General features: G+C 34.1%; 1 protein-coding gene across 1 annotated transcript in view; it reads left to right on the top strand.

The window, feature by feature from the left end:
• Window positions 1-668: 668 nt before the first annotated feature.
• Window positions 669-26,743, top strand: part of Apt1 (Acyl-protein thioesterase 1) — a 41,101-nt gene continuing 15,026 nt past the window's right edge. Inside the window, exons 1-5 of the mRNA XM_081746821.1 lie at window positions 669-883; window positions 4,923-4,954; window positions 13,248-13,313; window positions 21,161-21,208; window positions 22,924-23,170. Coding sequence (XP_081602947.1) covers window positions 833-883; window positions 4,923-4,954; window positions 13,248-13,313; window positions 21,161-21,208; window positions 22,924-23,170 — 444 coding nt within the window. The 5' untranslated portion in view covers window positions 669-832. The remainder of the gene's footprint in view (window positions 884-4,922; window positions 4,955-13,247; window positions 13,314-21,160; window positions 21,209-22,923; window positions 23,171-26,743) is intronic.

Here is a 26,743-nt window from a genome sequence, read left to right on the forward strand (position 1 = left end):
CATTAATTCAAGACTTTCGTGCTTTACCAACTCTAATTACATGTGTTACATAAGTTTGACGTCACGTTGTCGGGTTGTGCACTCTGACCTAAGTTTACTAGCTAATAACAACCTGTTTCTATTCTCTAAGGAAATAAATTGAATATATCCCTAAATTGTCACAACGATGCTTAGCCCTATGTTACATATTTATTGTTGAATATTCTATAATAAAATCCGTTGGTTATTTTTTTTTAAATCGTACGTGGAAAATATATTAGTCATTATCAGTATACTTTGTATTTTATAAGTTGTCTTGTAAATCTCAAGTTATACGTAAATAGAATAAATGCTTATTTTAGAAGAATTTTGGAGTTAAACTTGACGTAATTACCATTAAATCGAACGAATTGTAATATAATTTTATATTGAATTAGCAGACGATCCACTCGTTATTGATTTGATTTAATGAAAATTTTATTTGCCAAAATATGTGGAATCGTGTTAATCTGTAACTGTATTTATATAATTTACGATCGCACTCTTTATTCTCATGCATTATTTAAACTAATTTGATAAAGTAGAGTATTACTGAGTCTTCATCCCTTTTCTTTGTTAGTATTTTTTATAATTATTTTTAAATTTTAGGAAGTTTAAATTTTTCATACAAGCATTACGCGTGTCGACTGTCGACTTGCATCTGACTCACTTCTTGCTCCATCGCGTTTGGGTTTTGTGAATGGTGCTTATCGAGGTGCTTGTGAATTGACTGCGCCGGCGAGATACATAAATAAGTGTTTGTGAAAGCTTATTTTGTTTGTACACAACGGCAGGACCTTCATCATCTTCTAAAATGTCAAACACACCTGTAATAGTAGCTGCACAGTCAAAACACACGGCGACGGTAAGTTCAGCAAGTTCTCATCAGTAGGATGAACGAATGAATTTAATGTAATTTCAGGGGTTTTTAAATATAATTTTGCAGGTATTTTACCTTTTCCTGAACGCAGTCTTGTTTCATATCTTTTGTGCAATTAAATTGTTATAATCACTGTATTGTGTATACAAGCTATATATTAATTCATTGAAATACGGTTATTGAAAACAAAACTGTACGCTTTACGCTTGGCGATCTTTGATTTACGGTATACGTGTAACTGAAGTACAGTTATAGAAGATATTAAATAAATAAAATTTTCTGCTAAATTTTCAATTAAATTTCTAATACTTTTAATATTAGATAATTCATTAATAGAGTACGTTTGTGGGTTACGTGGAAGTTTACTTCCGATTTTATTGTCACATATTTTCATATTACTGATAATTTCTAGCTTTACACCCATCATTTATGCCCTTTATGTTAGAGGAGGCTGATGAGTTAACGAAAGTAAATTCATATGAAAAAATGAGTGAAATGAGAATATGGCAGTAAACAGAAGAAGTCAGGAACACAATGTTATCCAGCACAGACTCGCCTGGCCGGGGATTAACTAGGAACCATTCTTACAAAAGGCGAACACAGAGGCACTGTGCTACCCACTGGAGAAAAAGTTATCGTATCGGACCCAGTATTCTTAATTTACATCGAATTATTTTTAGTGTTACGAAAACAATAATATATATTACGTTATGATATAATTTCGTTATATCCCACCAAATAGCAGTTGCTATATTTGGAATGGTTTTAACGATTATAATATAGATAGTATAATTCAGTCAGAAATTCCATCGAAAGAACCTTGTTATTTTTTAAATGTGACTTTTAGGAGATATTCCTCAGTTAACTGCGGACTAAGGTTTATGACTTTAAGTATGTATCCTATTATTAGAAAGTCGCAGAGGGTACTTGCTAAATTATTTTTAAATCTAGGAAAACTCGACATTTCTAAAGTATAATGGTTATTGATGTAGTACTTAACAGAACAGTGACAGAGTAGAGCTTGTCAGTGCTTTAGAGACAATAATTAGGTTTTGTGTATACAATTGTATTTTCGTATATAATATCATGATTAAGTAAATAAGTTATTTGAAAGAGATTTAAGAGATCGATCACTTAGGACACCGCATCCATACATGAAACATACAGCGTAACTTTTAGGATGCTAAGATCAGGTCATTTTTGACCCATGTGTAATTCTCATGGATGGCATTTAGAATTTCCACCAAATCCATTAACGGCTTCGAAGCCGGTACTGTGGCTTATTGTGAACCATTTTGAATGATCTCGTTTATGCATACACCCATAGTCACTGACGCGCCTGTTCCTTACGGACGCACTTCCTCGCTGCCCTCGGGTCCCCCTGCTACGCTGCAGGCCTGACTCGGTGAGATAGCATTTGTACTTTTTAGTGACCACCTAGCACAAGTTGTTTTTATGGACGTTTTATACCATGCGTCCACACTGTATTTATATTCATAACTACATCACAGTTACGAAGAACGAACCGTAACAACCAAGTGAGTCAGAGACACTACAAGCTGATTTGGAGAGAAAAACTAAATAATACCCAAATCTTTTACCACCGGGCTATTTTTTTTTTCAAATTTAGAAAGAGAAAATAATCCAAAGGGGCTAAATCTGGCGAATAGAGTGCATGAGGAAGCAATTCGAGCTTTTAACTCATTGGTTTTGATCATCGCGATAACAGATGTATGAACTGGTGTATTGCCTTTATGAAACAACACTCCCTTTTTTCGCCAAATGCAGCTGTTTATTTTTAATTTAATCACTCAGACACTCCAATGAGTTTGCATAATACTCACCGTTGATGGGTTTTCCTTTCTGAAGGTAATTTATGGAAATTATCCCACGCGCATCCCAAAAGCCTGACGCTGTTACTTTGCCAGCTGATGCAACTGTCTTCGCCTTCTTTGGAGCCGATTCTCTCCTTTCAGTCTATTGTTTTGACTGTTCTTTCGTCTCAAGTGTGAAGTGATGGATTCATCCATGGTTATGAATTAACGCAAAAACTCGGCTTTAGTGCTGTGAAATAATCATCAAACATTCGATCGAAGCATCCTTAGGACGCTACATTTTTTCCATTGTAAGTAAACATGGCACCCACCTCTTACACAGCTTTATCATGTTCAAATTTTCAGTCAATTTGCTGATAGTACAGCACTCTTTGAAATACCTATCATGTCTGCTAGTTCGGTCTACGGTCATCCAATACCATTTTCAGGCACGTAGCCAAGGGGTGGGTCCGGGGGGTCCGGACCCGCCCTTCGAAACCAGAAATTTGAAGAAATCAAGGAAGAATGAAATAGAAAGAAACGAGAAAAAGAAGAATCAGCGTTAAAAATAAAAAGCTACAACAAGCGTTTGGTTACTCTTTCTTATGAGGAGCTTTGTGTAGAGGAAACGGATCAAGTTAAAAATAGATATTATTGTAACGGAGCATTCCGAATTCCATCTATCTCCTTGCTAATCCTATGGACTATAAATGACGATGGATAAACTCGGTTCGATCAGATAGACTCTCAGGTAGAACTTAAGGAAATGCCCACAATCACCAGTTATATGAGTCCGGATACCTTGTTAAAGAAATTTTCAATTTCGCAGCAACATTAATTCATTTTATAGGATATCTTTACCACCGAAAGAGATTTCATTGCTATCCTTGACGGCATTAAACGATGATAAGAAAAAGAAGAAAGAAGACAAAAAGAGCCGAGTCCGAATAACCTCAGAAGACTATATTTGTTTCAATACTTTCTTTTATTCTTTTACTCAAGGTTTCTTCATAGTTTGTTACTAAAATACTTACTAACATATCCTCATTTTGTTGTCCTAACAAACCAGTATATGTTGCCAGTAAAATAGTTTAGATTTATTGAGTCCCAGGTGTGTACCACAGTATTTCTCGCCCCTCCCCCCCGCATTACGAAATACCGGCTAAACGAACCAATATATGTTGCCAGTAAAATAGTTTAGAATGATGGAGCCTTGGTGTGATAACCACAATATTTTGTCACGGACCCCCTCCCCCCATTACGAAATCCTAGCCTCGTGCCTGCCATTTTGTGGATTTTCTTCACCATATTAGATACGGTCTCTTATTTGGTCGACCACTGCGATGTTCGTCTTTGCAGTTCGTACGGCCTCGTTTAAACTGCCATATAATATTTTACTGTTGTCAACGAAGGAGCAGACTGTCCCAGAGTAGAATTTAGCTCGGCTTTGGTGTTGGACTGGGACCTTTGAAATGAAAGAATTCTATCACATAACGACGATTATTGTTATTATTATTATTATTATTATTATTATTATTATTATTATTATTATTATGTGTACATATTCAATGAGAGCGTTCTCTATTGATGGCTCCTAAACAAATACTAAACAACATAGGATCTTCAAACTTAAGTTTTATAAGATTGGTACTTTCGACAATAGAAAAGTTCTTCAAACATCAACCATCGTCTATATGTCGGATCGGGTACTTCTAGTACTACCCACGTATGTCAGTCGATACTTCATGCGTCGATAACTGAACAAAACAGCGTTTTCATGCGTATGTTTCGAAAAACTCAAAGAACACTAACTTTTATGGTGCTAAACAGTGTGTCACTTGCTGCCGATTGTAATTGACAGTTTCATTTCATTGGAAGAAATGATTTATTTATGTACTGCATATGTTGCAAAATACTCTGTTAATTAGCAGATTGTGGTTTGTCTTTTCCTAACGGTGTCATATATACTCTTTACGTTAATGCTACTTGTACATATTCAGCCAGAAAGAAAGGATTAACAGTATGCTTCTTACTTAAGTGTTTTTGTTGCTTTTCAATATTTTCATTTAAAATACTCATCTTCTTTATCAGTTCGGTGTCTTTTATATAGCTCCATATTTTGTTAAACACTCAAAATTTAAATTTGTGAAGTTGAACATGAAATTTCGTAATTTAGGTATGTAGTCTAATTTTTTTTTCTTTCTTTACAGATGATATTTCTTCATGGATTAGGTGATACAGGGTAAGTATTTTGTTTTCGTTTTGGATTTTTTTTTAGAAGTATGTGTCGGTCATTGGGCTTTTCGTGACAAACACAAATAGCCTCAGAGCTCTTGCGTTACGTACTTTATAACGGATTACTCATCTGTTTGTATGTCAGTTATTACATCAAATATTTTGAATGCCATCTAGTGTTTCGAATGCTTTACTCGTGTACTACTCGTCAGAAGCAAACACAGGCTTAAGTCATTTTTATAATATGGTCTCATTTAATTGTATCAACGCAATGGAAATAATAATAATGAGAGAGGTGTGACATCTGAGGAGATCTTACAAGTTAATTCTGTTTAATACAAACATACTTAGCTACGAGTTTGAGCAACGGTTTAAAAGGAGGTTTAAACGCAATCTACTCTTTAACACCGAATTTGAAATACACATAAAATAGTTGAAAATTATCTGATATAGAAAACAACTCTTCAGTAAACTGAAGCTGCTTTCCGGTGAATTTGACTTATATATTATTTAAAAAAAATTAAATAGTAACTAATTAAGCACCTTAAATTTAACTAGTTTATCAGTTTATTCCTAGAAAAATGACTAAATATTAAACTTGTCGTATACTGTAATGTTAAATCGTTATTGTGTCACACAGGTATCACAAAAATGGCAGTTTCTGTCAGGGTTGGCTGGTTTAAACCAAAGTTTAAACCAGCTGTTACAAAAAAAAAAAAAAAAAAAAAAAAAAAAAAAAAAAAAAAAAAAAAAAAAAAACTGGTTTAAACCAAAAAACGAAAAATGTTCGTAAAAGTGTGTGTTTGTAAAATCTTGATGAACATACATTTGTGGGTTATCACGTTTCACTCCCGTATACTATTTGTATTATATTCAGACCTAAATTCCCCATTCATTACTCAAAAAGATTATACTACAAAAGCAACTTTTTTTTATAACTTTATAAATGTTTGTTTTGGAATTTTTTTGTAGTTGTTATTATTGTTATGCAATTGCAATCAAAGAAAAATTTTAAATATTGTTTCGTTTCAATGTTTACTATTGATAAAATACATCGAAATACCGTACTTTTTGTGTGGGGGGGAGGTCATACAGACCCCACGAGAGGCATTTAGTGAAATGAGAAGTATCTTTGGTATCTATTTATGTATAAATGAGTCTGAGCCTAAGTGGACTCAAATAATTCTTATCTTTATTCACTTTTCTTACTGATATGCAAATTAAGTCGTTGTATTTATTTAATTTGGACCAATAAAAGTTGTTGTTAACTAACTTGAACTAAATGAGTTCTTCTGTACTCCGTAGTACTTTGAAATTGTCCATATGTAATTCTGTATAATGGTTTCACTTGTGCAACTGTTTATCTTTTTGTCCTTCTGAAATGACTCTTGACAGTTATATTAAGAAGCATGTAAAGATCAGTACAACGTATTTTTATCAGGATTCCTTCGTGAGTGAGTCGGCAGACGTATCGCATTTGTGGCCAATTAGTCCTGGTTCCGAGTTCAAATGGAGGACAATTTCTCTCGGATGTAACTCGAGAAGCAGTTTTTATTCCGCTTTAAGCTTATGTGACCCCTTCCAGCATAACCCAGCTGTTGCATGTGTCCATATATGATATGAATATATAGAGCAAATTATTTAAACCAAATAAACCTGGTTTAAACAAAACAAGACAAAAAAAAAAAAAAAAGTTTAAACCAAAAAAAAAGTTTTTTTTTTTTTAATAAAAATCATGGTTTTTGCCAACCCTGGTTTCTGTGTTATTTTTGTAACAATATTTTACACAGGAACTTCCGTAAAAAGTATACACCACTCTGTGTAAGCCTTGCATTTCAATTTGCGGAGGGAAAATTATTTTTCTAATTTCATTTAAAGAAACCACCCACTCTTTATTACCAGCTGTGTATTTCGAATGCCATCCTCCAAAAAGGTTCAAGAAGTATCACTTACATTATTTTCGTTTCAGACACGCCCGACTGGCAAGTGCAAACATATTTTTTCTTTGTATTAGTTTTGTCACAAAGCAATTCAGTCACGAATTTCTCTGCCAGCAAATTCTCTTCACTTATTTCAGTACCTGAAGAAATGGAACAGGATTCAACTTCATCGCTTGACTTGTCGTTAGAATCTGAGTGGACATCTGCGAGGTCTAAAGGCGAAACGTTTCTGATAGAAGAACGAGAGGAAACAACAAGGGTTTTGGGTGGGGAAGTAATAGTTCTTCCTACAGTAAGGGAGGTTTTTTTCGTTATTGTTGTAGAACACGTGGAGCGACTTCAAACTTTCGATTGGGTGCAGATTCTTCCAGTGTTCGTTGAGTATCGGCGTGCAGGCTTGAATTTCTTCCTTCGTAACCAGAATGTAGCAAACATCTCTCATTACTTCATTGGCATATGCCGGAAAAGAATTCGCGTCTTCAACATTGTACTTTTTTGAACGAACAGCATTCCAAACTGATCTTTTAACAGTCCCGCCAGCTCCTTCAACTGATCCTTTGCCGTGAGATGGTGCGAAGAAAGACCAAGTTGCTGTGATGTACACGTTTTAAAGAAACTTCTCTCAGTAAATCTACCGTACAGAACTGAACCCCAGTGCTGGGACCTATTTCAAATGAATGTATTTCAAATACCTATTTAAAATACCAAATACCACTTTGTATTTTATTTTAAATACCTTTTTTAATAACTATTTTGTATTTTGTACTTGAAATAGGTTTTGTAATGTATTTTGTTATTTTCAATAATATGCAAAATACGAAATAGATCTGATCTTGGCAATAAAATATTACCAGTTTACGAATCTGTACACAGTATACTAGAAACTAACAGTTATAAACATTACGTGGTGGCACCATTATAAATAGTCTGCTGTTGTGAAATTTGTAGTCGAAATCTCCGAAAACATTCGAAGTTTTCAAAGATATTGTTGGTGTGTCTACCATAATACCTTGTCGTGCAAGGTGGAATTCTTATTTTGATAGTTTAATGAAGCTTCAAAACGAAAAAAGTAAGTTAAATGATGCATGCCTTGCATTAGGAATTCCCACTTTTAAAGATAACGAGTTGGAATTTCTCGACGAACACCAGAGCCGTAGCTACGGGGAGGTGAGCGGGGCAGTTGCCCCGGGAGCTGATAGCAAGAGGGCGCGAAACGTGCAAGAAAGAAAGGAAAAGTATTGGAAATATATATATATAAGGAATGGATAAAAAGTAATGGCATGACTGTGATAATTCACAAATGGCTGTATTAATAGTGAAAATACATGCTACATGCCTTCAATGTACTCACCCCCTATATCCACAACCTTCTGAAATACATATGGAAAGCACCGTACTCCGTCAGCACTTTCTTCTCTGGTTATGTCTCGCAGCGACCGCCCTACACGATTGAGAATGGCTTGTCTGGTGTATCGTTGTCCATGAAGTGGTTTCTTCATTAGTAAAAAGGTCGTAATCGCAGTGAGACATATCCAGCACATACGGTGGATGTTACAGAATCTCCCATTGCCAGGCACGTAAAAGATTCGTCACAACATTGGCAGTGTGACAGCGTACATTGTCATGCAAAATGATGGGGTCCATACCAAAAGATCAGGACGCTTTCTCCGAAGTACGGGACGCAGATGGTGTTGCAAAAAACTGCAGTAATATGGCGCATTCACAGTCTGACCTTCTGGTACAGCATCTTGCTGCATGGCGTCCAGAACGTTGGCGGTCTTCCACGTTCTCTTTGCCTTCACGAAACACTTTAACCCATCGCATCACGTTGTAGTATGACAACGCTGCATCACCACAGGCTTTGCGTAGTCCCTGATAACATTCTCGTGCATTACGATTACGACCACGTGCCTTTTCAATTTTGATCTACTAGCACTGTTCCTGTTTAGTGAACAACATTTAGAGCACGTCCACTCGCGATACCAATTTCCCGCGCCACTGCCCTCGTTGACTGACTGACACTACAACATTCCCACTTACCTCAGTTCCTCAACTGACATTCAATTCGCAGGTGCAGCCACCTCGCGATTCTCCATCACTTAGATGGCGAGTGCCGGCAAGGTTGCCAGTACTTTTTATCCATCTGATATATATATATATATATATATATATATATATATATATATATATATATATATATATATATATAGGGGTGTTAGTGTATTTTTAATGTGTTAATTAAATTAATAATAAGTAACCTTAAATTCGGAACTTTCATTCATTAAAAAATTAAGTAATTTCTATAATTTCAAACATATGTAAGTGGCCAAGCTATGTTTTGGATTTTAAATACAAACATTAAACATATTCTTTACCTCTATCGCTCAACATTGAGAAATTCGCAAAGAACTCTTATTCTAAATTTCCGGTACATTTCACAAAATATTTTTTACCGTAAAAGAATCGAAATTAAAATGTTACTTGTGTGGTCACATACAGAATAAAATTGCACGAGTTTCTAATGTATTGAAATTTCAATTCTTATCGATAGTATGAAACGTTGTAAGAGTTGTAAATTTTTATAACTGTTCCCCAAGTAGATTTGTATAACCAAAAGTAGTTTTGTCAAGTTTAACAAAAAGTGCAAAATAAATGTTGAAAACAGCTCTTATTTGTTAAAGAACACATACTGATCACTTTTGGCTGTTGCAATGGTCTGTCCAAGCAGCTTGATAAAAATTCGGCGTGGTGTAACAACAAAAGCTCCTTCTCTTATATGTAATTAAAAGAGGAAAAGGAAAACCTCGGTAAGGTGAATTTAGTGGGACGCCGAATCCCACTTCGCCCCGGGCGCCAAAATCTTTAGAATACTTAAATTGTATGGAGCCCATCGCACAAGGATTTGACTCCAATTATCTGACTCTCTCTTATGGCGAGCTCATCCCAGAACTGAATTCGCATAAAGAAAGTTCTGGAAAAACTGAAACTACGTTCATTAAAGTACTGTAATCCGCTAGTGAAGGCATTGTTAAAGGGTATGGACAAAATATTCCATGAATATTTATCGTAGGAGTCATCAGTCTCAGTTGCATCGTCTCCAGTACCTTGAGAATTCAGATATTTCACTGTGAAGAAGTACTCTCTTGTTCTTAAATTATTTAAAAAGTTCAATACTTGTGTGTCAAGTTCAGCAGATGTTGAGCGACTTTTCTCATTTGGGAGCCTCATTATGAGATCCCATAGAATGAGTATAAATGACAAAATGTTCGAGAAACAATTGTTGCTGAAACCGAATGAGGATTTCTTTAAATTAAAGAATCGTGTTTGATGTACGCGTAATGGAAGTGTTTGATGTTGGTTAGTACAAAGAAAACGATTGTGTTTGATGTCTAAACTATTATATGAACCATAGTCAATAGAAATACTTTGCAGACTATATATAAAATGAGTGATACCTATTTTGTATTTTGCAAATGTATTTGAAATACGTATTTTGTATTTTAAATACACTTCTCAAAGCTATTTTGTATTTTGTATCTTAAATATATTTTGTGATACTATTTTGTATTTCAAATACGTTTGCTATTTTGTATTTCAAATACGTTTGCTATTTTGTATTTCAAATACGTTTGCTTACCTATTTTGCCCAGCACTGCTGAACCCAGCAACAAACATATTTCACGTTAATATTACTCTGAAACTTATCAATAATTTAATTTCGAAGGAGACCTGAAATCTTCACCCTTTCCTAGCTAATCCATATGAAATACTTACAATGAGTACCCTCACAAATTGCGGTTGGGTGTACTTCCAATATTCTGGTTGATTGATGACTTTCAAGTTAATCTGAACTCAAATTTTGGCCACCACTCGTTCTGTTAACATTCTGTCTCTATCACCTGAGCTGACCATTCATGGCTGCAAGCTTTCATTGCGTGAAACACTTGTTCGGTATGTGCATTACTGACTGGTATAGCCAGAGTATACTGCATTATTTTAAACAGGGTTGAGTGCATCTGGATTGTGGAATAAAAACACTTACAGCAATTATTATCCTCCTTCTTATCAAGTATTGATATTATAGATTTCAAAACGGAAAATTCATTACACAATTCGTTTCCATCGAAACTAATTTTGCAACTGTCGAATCATTAAATGGAAACAATGATAGTGTCAGTCGATAATACAGGCGCAACAATGAAAATAACTTATCTTTTTTTACGATAAGAAATATAATCCTCGTAAATAACTAATAACAGCTAATTACAGCATACATTATAAGGCATATGTGACATGGATAATCGTAGTTAATTCAGTATTTAAGCTGACATTTATTTCCAAGTAAACTGTAGAATGTGTTTCAAACACTCACACCCCAGGCATTGCCCGGGGATCTGGCAATCCTATGCCTCATGAGTCATCTTATTATTAAAAATAATAATGCAGATTATGTCTACGATAAAAAATATGAAATCAATATACAGTTATGAATTGCGCAGTAGTATAATCTAAAATAATATTTGCATAGTGTTTACAACAGCCACAAAAATTGAATTGAGTGACAGCAAAAGACAATGGTGGAACTCCATGTAAATCGTTAAATTCAATAATAATAGTTTCACGAAAACAGTGAGTGAACTGCTAAAAAATAGTGACGAACGTCACATGATATTAAAAACCCAAACTGAGTTCACGGAATATTCTAGGTAAATTGTTCTTTATAGGATAGCAAATACTACAATAGGAGATGCAAAGGAAAGGATGTGGTAATGCAACAAAAATGGTGCAGACGACGTTCCCAGAGAGGAAAAAATATCCAATTAAAAGAAAAAGACAGAGGCACAAAGTTAGTTGCTTTGTTATGAATATGTGCTGTAATATAATAAATAAAGCTAGCAGGAATATGAGATTGATACCGGTACTAAATATTAATGGAGAGTTTATAGTGAAACATCAACTCATCAGAAATACAGTTTCTATACAAAATACGAAAATTAGTAGTAATATATGCGTTCGAGCTTTTAAACAAACATATCTAATAGGAACAGACAGTTGTGGCTTCTTTAGTTTTTCAGAAGCAGGGACCAATATGTGAAATAAAGCGTGGCAGATGAATGGAACCTACGATATATATCATAATGATTACATAATAATGCAGTCTATGTTGACTATTATTATACTTAAAAATGAAGTGATGCATATGTGAAATGTGTATGGTATGGAATGAAAGATGTAGATCGTAATTGGGTAGTAACACCTTGTTATTTATTTTGTAGTTAAAAAAAAATATACGCTTATATTTGTGCTTATAAAAATGAAAGATGTAGATCGTAATTGGGTAGTAACACCTTGTTATTTATTTTGTAGTTAAAAAAAATATACGCTTATATTTGTGCTTATAAAAATGAATTTACGCTTAATTAAATACTACCTCAAGCTTAGTGATATTAATAACCGAACAGTTTCGAAGGATCAACTATCTTTCCCAGCGACTAAATCAAAATCTCACCTGAACGTGATAGATTTAACCGCTGAAGAAAATAGGCGATCCTATCGAAACTGTTGAGTACTCTCGAAGTTTCGATAGGTTCTCTTATCTTCCTCAGTGGTTAAATCAAAACATCATCTATTAAATCCATTAGGACCAGGTGAAGATAGGCGATCCTGTCGAAACTGTTCGGTAATTCAATATTGTGAAGCTTTCTGCGGTAAGTCCAATATTGACACTTATTTTCTTCTTCCTTGTTTTCTCATTAAGTTCTATATTAATGTATCTTCAATGAATTTTCGGTTGAACTTAGATTTTAGGTGAAGGAACATCAATACAGAACTTTTGGGGCCGCGGTGGCTCAGTGGTAGAGCGTTCACCTCTGGTGCTTGGGGTCCCGGGTTAGATCCCAGCCCCCGCCAAGTAAACTTTGTGGTGGACAAACACCGTGTGCGTGGTTTCCTCGGGGTTCTCCCACTTTCTTCATTCCACCATTTCATTCATTACTCATCATCACCGTCTCCTTTAGCCTAACCGGCATAACCGTGGGACATAAAACTCAAAGATTTCATTTCATTTCATTCAATACAGAACTTCATATTCAAACAGATAAGAACGGCATCACTAAAATGCATCAAGAAACAATAGGGCTGGGAGCGGGATTTTGTTTCTACGTCGATGAAATTTAGATGTTGTTTCGTAAATCATAGAGATTAAATTAGTTTACGTTACAATAACAGAACTACATTGAATATTTTGTGGATTTTCTTTATACGAAAATAATATAGCCTATAGTAATTTTGACAAAAAACTTTGATGTAAGAAGCTAATATCCTGAGTGTTTTGTATTTTAATTTTTTCTTTGCTTTCAGTCATGGTTGGGCAAGTGCTATGGCAGCTATAAGACCACCTCACATGAAAGTTATATGCCCTACTGCGTAAGTACTAATAAATTATTGGATTTATTTTTTAGTAGAGTTAAGCATTATTTAACTTTGATATGAACAATGAAGACCGGAATCGTGATTTTTGTTCTTTTCATGGTTGCATCCATACAGACCCTCCGAGTAACACGATGAATAATTTCCCATTAAAAAAAAAAAAAAAAGGAAAAAAAAAGGAAAAAAAGAAAAGAATTCTATATTTCGATATTAACAAACCTTTCAAGGCCATCGTGCATTATCTATAAGAATGTTGAAACATATCAGAAATATCCTGTATAAGACCGTATTGTTCAAAGAAAGATGAAGGTTGCAAGTGCCTGAGAGTTGGGCACATTTTTGTGTTGGATATTCTTATATTGTGGACATGTCTGTAACGTAAACAGTTTTCAGAGGAACTGAACATTTTCAGGTGGGTTTTACTTAAGTTACACACACACACACACAAAATCTATGGCATTTATTATTGTTTAAATTTCTTCAAGTTATTTAATTTACAATTTGTTGTAAACTTAGGAACTATGTGACTTACGGCTCCTTCATTTATAACCGGTTGTGAAGGTTAGGTTAGGCAGTTAGTATTACTAATGACTAACAACCTGTAAAAATAATAATAATAATAATAATAATAATATAAAAGAAATAATAACACTAATAATAATAATATACTAATATAGGAAAACTACTGTTGACGAAAGCAGGCAATGTTTAACCTTATAAAAAGGTATGAAATTAAAAATAGCTGTAAAAACAAATTAAGTTCGAAATCGAAAGCTAAAGAAAATTTAAGATCAGTAATAGAAAGAGTGTGAAAGTAACATGTATGGTAGCAGCTACACTGCATCAGAATTCGTAAGAAATTTGGTGTAACTAACGTTCGTAGATGCTTATTCACGGAAGTGCGATGGAAGTAATTTAACCGCGTCTATAAATTAAGAATGGAAAAAAACATTTTTATAGAACTGGAAACCGGTTTGTAGAAAAACCTGATATTTCACCCAAATCTGTTTTTAATAGAAAGCCGAAACCGGTTTTCAAAATAAGTTCCCTGAAGTTTCCAAAAACCGGTTTATTTTTCTAATAATCGAAAAAGTGGTTTTTATACCCACCATTACTTTGAACATCAATTAATTTGTTTAATTCGTTAGAGTTCGTACGTGACAAAATTTTGTACAAATTCTAATCGAGTATAACTGCAGCCTAAGACGTTTCCAGTACAGATGTTTCTCGAAGTTATTGTGCCCCCAAAATGTCATTACGTTTTATATATAAGTGTTGTTTTCTTCGACAACAATCCCGATATTCACCTCTCAAGTGACGTCTCAATAGGAGCAAGATGCTAATTATATTTTACAAATACTTATCACAACCTAACAAGGCATCTTAATTGTAATATAATAAGAAAATAACCTGCTATCAACAAATAGGAAGAGTAAAACACTTTCCCGAAGAGTATTATATATTATTTCTTTTCCAGTAGAGATAGTTTCTAGTGTCTCAACACAACATGTAGTTTTGAATCCAGGCATGTCATACCGAGAGATTTACATTCCTGAATTGGTGCTTGCCCGTTTCTTAATAAAAAAATTAAATAAATAAGTAAAATAAAATAGAAATAAATATATAAAATAAATATTATTTTCTAAGGTTCTTCTATAATGTCTCTACCTTACTTGGTCGGACATAAACTAAAACGAAATAAATAAATAAAGAAAAAAAAGGTCTATGTGTGATTTTATGTGCAATTACGTAGGTCATGGGTGACAAAATGTCGGATGGAGGTGTTTACATGAGAAGAATCAAGTTTCGTTTTTATGCATGTCACATCCGACCCTACACCTAAGTGATATACAAAGGCTAGCATCCCTAATTTTTAAAATGCATCCATGAAATTTCGAAAGTTCCATTTGGAAAAAAAGTCAAAATTCGTCAGTGGATGTGAAGAATTTAATACGTAGGCTGCCAATATATGTATAATAATACATAAATCTACATCGTGTCTCTCTTTGTGTTATATGATAACATGGAAATCACTGGGATCCGCATGGACCCAGATTGACAAAATACGGTTTTACTACTAAAACTTCATATAATTTGTAAATAATATAGCGCAGGATAAGAAAAATTATAAAAGTCAGGTCGAAATATCGTAGAAAGATATGTCATTCAACATCCCCAACAACAACAACAACAAAAGACGAAATAGTTAAATATAATCATGACTGGTGTCTGCGAAGACCCCAGATATATGGATACAATTTATACAATTTATATATATAACAATCTGCATAAGTAAAGAAACTTGCGGAATTAAAACTTCAAGCTTTGAAAGAAATAAATCGAAAAATCCGATGCTATGAAAAAAAAAAAAAAAAAAAAAAAAAAAGTTTGTTGACTGTAGATAACCAGAGAAACAGGCCAAATTATGATATATGATTACCTGTTTACGTTTGTAAGTGTATTCAAAATTCCGAGGTACGACAATTTCGGTTAGTGAATAATTATTGTTTGGTATTAGTATTTTATCGTATTTCGGTTTGACCCATAATAAGTATTTACAATAAGAAACTAAGCTTATACTGTGTTAACAAATTTAAAAAAATGGCGTTGGACGGCTATGGGGATAGTAGAACCCGATTTAAAAATGGCGTTTTTTTTTTTTTTTAATTGTAAAAGTAACCATAAATGATAATGTTTGCAGTGTCATGAGTCAGTATTTACTTAGTGTCATTCGCAGTGTCATTGTACGTACTCATGTCCAAAATGATTGTCGCATGCCAATAAATATTTTGTTGTAGAAATGTAATTTGGTAACGATTTCGTCCGATATTTCTTACAATGTTAGTATGTATATAATCGACAGACATGTATGTGATAAATTTCATGTCAAAAGAGCAGTAAATAACAATAATATAACGAAGAAAAACCTTTCTTGTCCATTTAGCAACATTTTGGTTTACTCACTGTAATTTCCGTATTTATAATTATTTTCCTGTGATATTTACAACAAATATACACTTCCCGATTATACACATAGTAACTGTATTAGAAGTACCTGCAAAATAATTATCAAATTATATTCCCACAATAAGACAGTTATAGATATGCGACAATCATTTTGGACATGACTGTACTTAGTCGTGGATAGGCAGGAGAATCAGTATCAGAATTTCAGTGTGAACCATGTTTTGTTTTCTGTACATATGAATAAACTGATAGTTTTGTTAATGAAGGAAACAAATTAATTATACTGATGTTGGAAGTATCGAAGCAGTGGAAGTTATGATATTTGTTAAGGGACACTATAGGATGCATATAGGTGCCTTCCATTTCAATTCAGGCAGAGCATACACCATCACCATCTCAGATATTGTTGAAACTTTTTTTTTATAGCAACTAGACATGTTTTTAAGAGACCCATATTTTTTTTTTGTTTTGGCGAAAAAAAATTTCCGCCAAGTAATGGGCCATCAAAGACGGGGAGTACAATTTATGAATTGTAGAAGACATGGAAAATGGTCAACTTCGGAGACCCACCATTCAGCTATGGAAACAGGTAGAGTTATAATTCTTGTTGTGGTATGTACATAGGGATATAAATAAACTATATTTTATTATAGTTTGGTTTCCGCATGCGTATCTTTTTGTACATAAATTAATAAATGAACATCAGTTTATCTGAAAAGTCGAAGTTTGCGAATTTTTTTCGAGCACTTTCGGTTCGAATTTTAAAATTCTGTTTTCACGGTTGGTAAGACCTAGTTACCTGCTTTCCGAAAAAAAAAATGTATCGCTTCTGTGTGCAACCGTTTCGTCGAAAAAAAAATCGAGAAATTGTTAAATTTTCAAAAATCGCCATTTTCTCGAAAACACCATTTTTTAAAATTCTGAAATTTTATCAGATGGTTCAACTTTAGATGAATAATAAACACACCAAATACCATTCTCGACCAATGCGTCATGAATTAACTACAGCCTGTAGAAGTTAGCAAAGCTTCGTTAAATTGATGTCACAGTTGGCAACGCTGGAAACAAAGTGCCACAATTTGATGATGTTTGTGATTCACATTCATTAAATAACGAACAAAATTGTTTCCTGACTGTTTATTATTTTAATAAAAAATGCTCTCTGAAATAGTAAAATGAGCCTCCCCCCCTACTCATTCGTTTTCTTAAACCTAAATAATCTGAGCTGGTAATTATGATTACGAAACACACAAATTTTAAGTTTACTTGAAACGGCCATCCAATAAATTTTGATCATCTATAAAAAGCCAGAACTACTACCTCAGTGATGATTTGGAATGCTCCAGACAAAGTCCCTATAAGTGCGGTGTCATTACAGTGATCGAAGATAGACAAAAAGTTTAAAAATCGAAACGTTTTCTTACGCGTTCCATCAACGAAATTTACGGACTTTTTAAACAGAACAATCCGAGCATAAGAATGGGTCACTCTAAATTTTATAGTATTCGACCAAAGTGGGTCAGTCCGCAACCTACGAGGGAACTGTGTGTGTGGGTGTGTGTGTATATCGTGCAAATTTTAAGTTAGCTGCTACTGCGTTACAACAAATCAAAGGTGCAGCCTGTATTGTAGCTGTCATGAGTGACCTATTTTCTTTAGTAGTATGATCCGTAGAAAATGACAGCTATCTTCTTCAAGAATGTGGTGCATGTCCTCTAGTGGATGAAATAAGTGTGGAATCTTTAATTATTGATCCTGATGAAGATGAAAGTGTTACGTATGCCATATGGGAAAACAATGATCCCGTTAATATATATATATAAACTGTGCCACTTTCTGTTTTCGTATCGTACGTTGCTGGTTTAACTGTAAGAATTGTAATTCATGACTACATCAAGAAGATCCAAAGAGAATTAATTGCTATCGAAAGGCATCGTATAAAATTTCAAGATACAAATTCTATTTTACTTCATGTGGACTTCGCTGAAAACTGGACTGTTATTCTGCAAAGTGAAATTCAGAGTTATCACCGGAAAACGAGCAAATTTCCATCTTTACGGCAGTGGTATATTATTATGAAACAACTGACAGTTTTGTTGTAATAAGCGATGACAAAACACAAGATTCGGCCCATGTACTCATAGCCATAGACTAGATTCTAAAAATACTCGAAGAAAAGCGAAAATATAAGTTATAGAAAAGGGTTCGAATACGTGAAAATAAGTGTCTACAATTTCCCAAACCGTGTCCGTGATTTCTGATGGTGCTGGATCTCACTTTAATAATCGCTTTCAGATGTTCGAGATGCAGACAGGTCCGATAAAGCAGTGGTTTTTCAGTGAAACCGGCCATGCAAGAGTCTCTGCGACGGTATTCGAGGGGTTGTAAAGAATGTGGCAACGCGGCTTAATCTTAGGCAAAAACGGATACACATTATTAAAACTGCAGAAGAATTCGTGAGTATAGTGTAAGTACAAACTCCGGGTATTACTCTCGTTTTATTGCCTGGAACTAAATTCGACAATTTTCGAAGAAAGAAAAAAAATAAATAAATAAAAAATGCAAGAATGAAAAAGTGTGCAACCGGTAACTGGTATTCAACGAAGTCACCTTTGGCTTTCGCAAAATGGGGAAATTTTTATGGAACAGGGTGTCTACTAAAATTCCAAAATTAAATTTCGCGACTTTTTCGTGACCTTTTCATTTCCAAACCATAAATTTAGTAACATTCTCTAGAGCAAATTTGGGTGTGGATTGGGCCGAATTTTCATGCTTGCAATAGAAGCGCGCTTTGCTTGCGATTTGGTAGCGTCTAAAGCCGACCATAGACATTTTTGGTGCTGGATTGGGACGTTTTATAGAACAAAATTTTTCAATCTATAATATTTGTACAAATAATAATAATAATAATAATAATAATAATAATAATAAATCATGACCCAAAAGTTAAATTTCTTGACTTTCATGACCGTTTTCTGATTTCGTGACTTTTTCATGACTTTCGTGACCGATAGACACTCTGTGTCAGTAGCGGGTCACCATAAACTAACTTAATGCTTCCCCCAAAATCGAGCTTCTGCAATTCAAAGAGTAGATTTTAGGAAGTCTGCAAAAAGGAACTTTTGTTACATGTATATATGATAACCAGTGGTGGGTAGCAGAAATATGAATAAATCATAAATTACGTGAAGTTGAAGTGCTGTTTATTTTTCCACATGGACCTTCAGCATGGTACAGGTTTCCAAAAGAGCATAAGAAAATAAGTATTTTGTGACTATCGGCAATGTGCTACGAGTTGTGAGTGCACCAACACCTATTGAAGCATCTGCACGGTTACACGCTATTAGCGAAGACACCAAGCAAGCAAATGATTGGTTCATGTGAAAAAAAAAAAGGACAGTGAAATTTTGTTTCCGAAGACCATTTTAAGTAAGTGAACTTAAAATTTGTGTGTTTCGTAATCGTAATTTCCACCTCAGGTTACTTCGGTTTAAGAAAACGGATGAGTAGGGGGGGGGGGGGGAAGGCTCATTTTACTATTTCAGAGAGCATTTTTGATCAAAATAATAAAAAGCAGTCAGGAAACAACTTTTGTTCGTTATTTAATGAATGTGAATCACAAACATCATCAAATTATTGCACTTTGATTGTTTCCAGTGTTGTCAACTGTGACATCAAAGTTAACGAAATTTTGCTAACTTCTAAAGGCTGTAGTTAGTTCATGACGCATTGGTCGAGAATGGTATTTGGTGTGTTTATTATTCATGTAAAGTTTAACTATCTGATAAAATTTCAGAATTTAAAAAAAAAAAAAAGGTATTTTCGAGAAAATGGCGTCCAAAAATGGCGATTTTTGAAAATTGGACAATTTCTCGATATTTTTGTTGCAATGGAACAGCTGCACACAGAAGCGATAATTTTTTTTTTTTTTTTTTTTTTTTTTTTTTCGGAAAGCGGGTAACTAGGTCTTATCAACCGTGAAAACAGAATTTTAAAATTCGAACCGGAAGTGCTCGAAAAAAATTCGCAAACTTCGACTTCTCAGATAAACTAACGTTCATTTACTAATTTATGTACAAAAAGAAACGCATGCGCAAACCAAACTATAATAAAATATAGTTTATTTATATCCCTATGTACATACCACAAGAATTATAACTCTACCTGTCTCCATAGCTGAATGGTAGGGCTCCGAAGTTGACCATTTTCCATGTCTTCTACAATTCATAAATTGTACTCCCCGCCTTTGATGGCCCATTACTTGTCGGGAATATTTGTTTCGACAAAATAAAAAATATGGATCTCTTAAAAACATGTCTAGTTGCTATTAAAAAGTTTCAACAATATCTGAGATGGTGATGGTACTTTTTTTTTTTTTTTTCCTGAGTTGAAATGGAAGGCACCTATAATTATCGATTAAAATTAAGCATTGGATACAAGGATACAATAATAAAATGCATACAAGGCCAGTGCTTATTTTTAATTTGTGATATTGTTTCAGAAACGTGATTATTACAGAGATGGCGTTTCAACCTATAAGCAGTTGGGTATGTATAAAGATGTTGTTTGTGCCAATGACAACGGGAGACTTGTGATTATAAATTGAGAATCCTGTAATTTCTGAAATTAAAAATTATAGAGATAATCAATCTTCTTAAAAGGTGTAATGTAGCTAATACACAACCAACTTTGTATATCAATTAATTTTAAGCAGTTTCTATGACACAAGGACAATCAACATTAGATGTTATTTTTGTTCATATTAAATTCAGCTTTCATATCAGTGTCTGTTATTGATAATTTTATTGTTGATTATTGGTAATTTTATTGTTGATAGTTTTGAGTTTTAATGATTTGTATTTCTTTTTGTGTTTCAGTCAAACAATGCCTGTAACTTTAAATGCGGGTTTTCGAATGCCGTCTTGGTAAGTACTTAAAATATATTCAGAATTTATTATAGCAAGTAAAATAAAATGTTTCATACTCACTACTGTAATCCAAACAATTTTCGAGGATCACTGTACTCATCATCAGCAGATTTTTTTCAGCTTTCTTAAGTGTGAATAAAGGTTAAAAAGTTAAAAACATGCGGAAGGTGAAAAAGGATAAAAAAATGTTTAGAAGTAAATGCACCATTTCATGTCACAGAATCCTATGGCAAATGAAATGTTAGAACTTATTAAAAAGCTAGTCACTATTCAGTATTCACTGTTAATATTTTCTTTCTTTCTTTTCAATTGCTGGCAGTATGAGAGGAAAAGATCACTCCAAATTGGATTAATTTCACCTTTGTTCAGGTTGAGTGTAGGGTTTAATTTTTGAATGTAAAAAAGACCCTTAATTTTGTGTTCAGGCATAGCTTTTCCATTTTCCATTAAGCGCACATTAGCAATATTATGTTTATCTTTCCTAAGACGTTGCAGATAATTGTTGAGAATTGAAAATCCTGGTAGCATGAACAATTGAACATGTTCAGCTATTCCGTATGGTTTGACCTACGTACACAATTTTTCATAATGGCAAGTAACTTGTAAACCCATTGGATTGTTGAAAATCCGTAAAGTACGAGAGGGTCCCCAAAAGTAGCCCACCTAACAAAGAAAACACACACACACACACACACAAAAGGGAAAACTATCTTTATTTCTCAATATAGTCTCCTTTTAGTTCGATACACTTTTCCCAGTGATGTTCAATACCTGTACCGTCGAGTTCCTCAAAGTAGCCATCAACCACAAACTCTTACCTTTTCATTGTTGACGAATCTTTTACCATCGAGCATTTTTTTCAAATTTGGAAAGATAAAATAATCCGTCTGGCGAATAGGGTGCATGAGGAAGCAATTCAAACTTTAACATTGATTTTGGCCTTCGCAATAACGGATGTGTGAACTGGTTGGTGCATTGTCTTCATGAAATAACACTTTTTTTTTTTTTTTTTTTGCCAAATCTGTCCTTTTTTCATAATTTCATCACTCAAACATTGCAATAAGTTTGCATAATACTCGCCGTTGATTGTTTTTCTGTTTTGAAGATAATCAATGGAAATTATCCCATGCGAATTCCAAAAAGCTGACGCATGTCCTCCATTCAAGGACTTTGTTATATACAGTATTGTATTGATTTAATTCATTGAATAGCAAACAATAGGGAGCTAAGGGCACCTATTAGCATGAGTGTTTATTATTGGGGTAGCGTGACGTATAGATTTAGTTGTTTGCCGTTTATTATTAGGATGAATATTAAATATACTTTAATTTGTTTAGTTTAATTTTTAATTTAGAGTCTCTATATGTAGCTTTTGTGGTGGACAAACACCGTGCTCGTGGGTTTTCTCGGGGATCTCCCGTTTCCTCCCACTTTCTTAATTCCACCATTTCATTCATTTCTCATAATCACCGTCTCCTTTAGCCTAACCGGCATAATCGTGGGACGTAAAACTCAGATTTAATGTAATTTCTATATGTAGCTATTTTATTGTTATTGTGTACTACTTCTATCACATTAGCAGGTGACTATAATTGTATTTCTGTTAATTATAACTGCCTCATAGTAAGTGTCAGTGTTTAATCTTATACTGTTAATTAATGTATAAGGTAATTAAGATCACATACAATATATTGCTTGTTTGTTCCGCTTAGGTTTGATTTGCGAACTCTTGACCCGAATGGCCCCGAAGACGAAGAAGGAATTAAGCGAGCCACTGGCATTGTCCACGGAATGATCGAGCAGGAGATCAAAAGCGGTATTCCTTCCCATCGAATTGTACTTGGAGGGTTCTCTCAAGGTGGCGCCCTCGCCCTGTACTCCGCCCTTAATTTTACAAAGCAGCTGGCAGGAGTCATAGCCCTTTCCTGTTGGCTCCCACTTCATAAGCAGTTTCCAGGAGTGAGTATATGTTGTCTTCAAATATTGTGCTGATCTCACAAACTTATTAAGTAACGTAGAATACATGTTGTTTTCTCTACAGTAGCGTTTCTCGAACTTCCTTAAAGAGGGGGGATCTTTTCCATTAGTTAGAATATTCAGCTGACCACTCTACTGTTATCTCCTTCAAAAGCAAATTTATCATTTTTGTTCTCAATGTTTTGAGCATTTATCACTATACTAGTATACATATGTTTTTTTAAAATAGTATTTATTGAAATTTACTTTCATATTATATTTATGTTAATAGAAGATTCATATTAATTTTTTAAATAATTGAATAAGGCTATTCAAAATATTTTGTAATAATTCATCTACATAAGCTGTTAGAATTCGTATAATATTTACCGTATATAATCTATTATTTATATAATATATACGTGCTTGAGATTTTTAGCTATGGCGTATGATACGCAGTTCATTTCAATTTTATTTTTTTGTCTTTTTTGGTACTAATGTTCATTCTAAGAGGACCTCAAAGATATACCTCAAGGAACATTTATGGTCCGCGGACCGCAGTTTGAGAAACGCTGCTGTACAACATTTGTTTCTGTTGGGTAGGAGATGCTTATTTTAAGCAACATGACGATAAATGATTATTTCGGCAAGTGGCTGAATAGAAGAAATACAGTAGTATATATATATATATATATACACACACGGGGGCTTCTACTTATATTTTGAGCCTTGGCAACACTGATTGTAGTTAGGCGTTATTTTGTGTTTGCATAGAAACGTTTGACATAGTTGACCATAACGTACTTCGAATGTTTTGTCAGTAGCTTTATTTGTGTTGTTTACGTTGACTTGAAGATTGCGTGACAACAGAAACATGGAATTAACTCGTGAAAATTTTCGTGCGATGATTTATTACGATTTTCGACGTGGATTATCATGACAAGAGTGCATCGATCAACTTACTTCCACATTTGGCGATGAAGCTCCATCCTTTGCCACTGTGAAACGCTGGTATAACGATTTCACTCGTGGCCGCCATTCACTCACTGACGAAATTCGCGAAGGTCGTCCAAAATCAGTTGTTATTCAAGAAAACAATGTTGCTGTGCAAAACCTAATACTGTGTCATATGTGTCATACTGTGAGATTGAGGCAACCCTAGGCATTAGTTCCACCAGCATATATAAAATATTACATGATCATTTAGCTGTGAGGGAGGTTTGTTCTCGTTGGATTCCACATAATTTGACAAAAACTCAAGAAGAAGCTCCCGTCGATTGGTGCACACAAATGCTCAATAAATACAATGGCGATGTTTCAAAAGACGTATATAAGATTGTAAAAGGTGACGAATTATGGATATATGCATATAAGCCGGATGTAAACAGCAGTCGACTGTATGGGTGTTTCACGATGAACCAAATCCAATAAGTTGTTCGCGCTCAAAGCACATCGAAACAAATGTTCGGCTGTTTTTTCGGGAAAACTGGTCATGTGGCAAATATGCCTTTAGAGAAACGTAGAATGGTCAACTCTGAATGGTACACAACAATTTGTTTGCTGGAGGTCTTCGGTCAAATACGGAAAACAAACAAGCGCCGTCGGATCATTCTTCATCAAGACAGTGCGAGCTTTCACACATCTCGTCTAACAACCTACTATTTGAACACTCAAAAAATCGAATTGATGGGTCATCCGCCGTACGGTTCTGATTTGGTTAAAAAAAAAAAAAAAAAAAAGCTTTGACAAATGGTTCGAACGAATGCAAAAGTGTATTGATCATAAAGGATAATATTTCGAAAAACAATAAATCAATTTTGAATGACAAATTACTGTTTTTTTTTTAATTGTTAGACAAAATATAAATGGTGGCCCTCGTATTGTGTTCATTTTTTGCGTAGACGTGTAACAACTCATAAAGTTTCATGTGATGTATGTTCATTACAGGCACTCAAAGTGTGTGCCCCACCTGTCAACGGCAAACATCTAGCCGATAATCAAGCTGGTCGACTGTTGGTCGGCCAGAATGCCCTTTTCGCTTGTCACAGATACACCCTTCGACGAAATCATTGTATCACTTCAAAATTAACTTGTGCGAAGGTGGTTCCACATCAAATTTGTGCCTGAACGCACGTTGAACAGACACAACACTCTTCGTTGTGTGGAATTCTAACACACACCAGCTGCAGCTCGATTATCGCCTAGATATTTGCCGTGTGACAGGTGGGGCACATATTGAGTGCTTGTAATGAACACATATCACATAAAACTTTATGATTGTTACACGTCTACCTAAAGAATTAACACAATATTCCGCAAGGTTTTCATTTTATAACCAAGTAAAATCGAGGATTTGTTTTTATGGACATAAGAAAGATCTTCATTTCTTTATACATATACAGTATATATATATATATAGGTAGATAGATAGATATAGATATAATATACTGTATATGTATAAAGAAATGAAGATCTTTCTTGTTTGTTCAGTAAGGCATTAGTTACGTAATAAAAAGTAATATTCAGAAGATGGCTATAATTGTGACGTTAAAGCCTTGAATATTTTAGAACTACCTTATGAGTTAGACATAAAATATTGGAGATCTTCATTTCTTGATATATATATATATATATATATATATATATATATATATATATATATATATATCTGTCCAACTATTTTCGTATAGTGATATCTTGATAAGCTTTTTGAAATACTGTGTAGAGATTTTTTTTTTAAAAGGGAGGTTAAAGTGAAATGTAAAACAAGTTAATGCTGCATAACAGCATATTAAGTTGTTCATTTCCGATGCACTGTGGAATGCGGGGTAAGTTGATGAAGCAAGTTCTTGTATACTTCCGTTTGGATACTGGTACTGTATTTAACAATCCAAACATAACACGTAATAGAAACATCCAGATTATACGATATACAGTATACGGTATACAGCAGTCAGTTGATCTTGGCAAAGTTTTCTTTCTCTATTATTTTATATTTTCTTTCTTATTTCTCTTTCGTTTTTTTTTTTTTTTTTTAATTGGCGCTACGAAGGAGTTGAATGAAGATAGATAACATTTCAATATATTTGTTATTAAAACTACTATAGAAAATATAAATGAAGGGTAAGGGGAAAAAACAAGGAATGTCCATGTATGTGCTTTTTCGGGTGCTTTGTCCTATCTGTTGGTGACTCTTAGTACTATTTGACTGTATGCCATGCATACGTAGATGTAAAAAGGGGCAAAAGTTGTAACTAACCCTATTCTTCTTACGCGGTTTTCAATATTAAATCGCAGTTTTCTCGAATATGCAGTTTTGTGATATTCCTTCTTTTTTTCCCGTACCCTTCAAATGTAAACTAAATTCTGTTTTCACACAAAGTGAAGTATCAAATTAGGGTGATGTAAGTTGATATAAAAAATACTTAACTGTGTTTAAATTGCTGTGATTGTACTATACTATTTGGGGAAGCACTGTCATCTGCGTTGGTAACTTATGGTATGTTTTCTCTCTTCTCAATGTGACATTATAATTAATTGTGTATGCCCAATTGTGCAGTGATTAGGAGAGTATAA

The sequence above is a fragment of the Thermobia domestica genome, chromosome 18 (assembly GCF_964235325.1).
Source record: "Thermobia domestica chromosome 18, izTheDome1.hap1.1, whole genome shotgun sequence".
In the NCBI taxonomy this organism is placed as follows: domain Eukaryota; kingdom Metazoa; phylum Arthropoda; class Insecta; order Zygentoma; family Lepismatidae; genus Thermobia; species Thermobia domestica.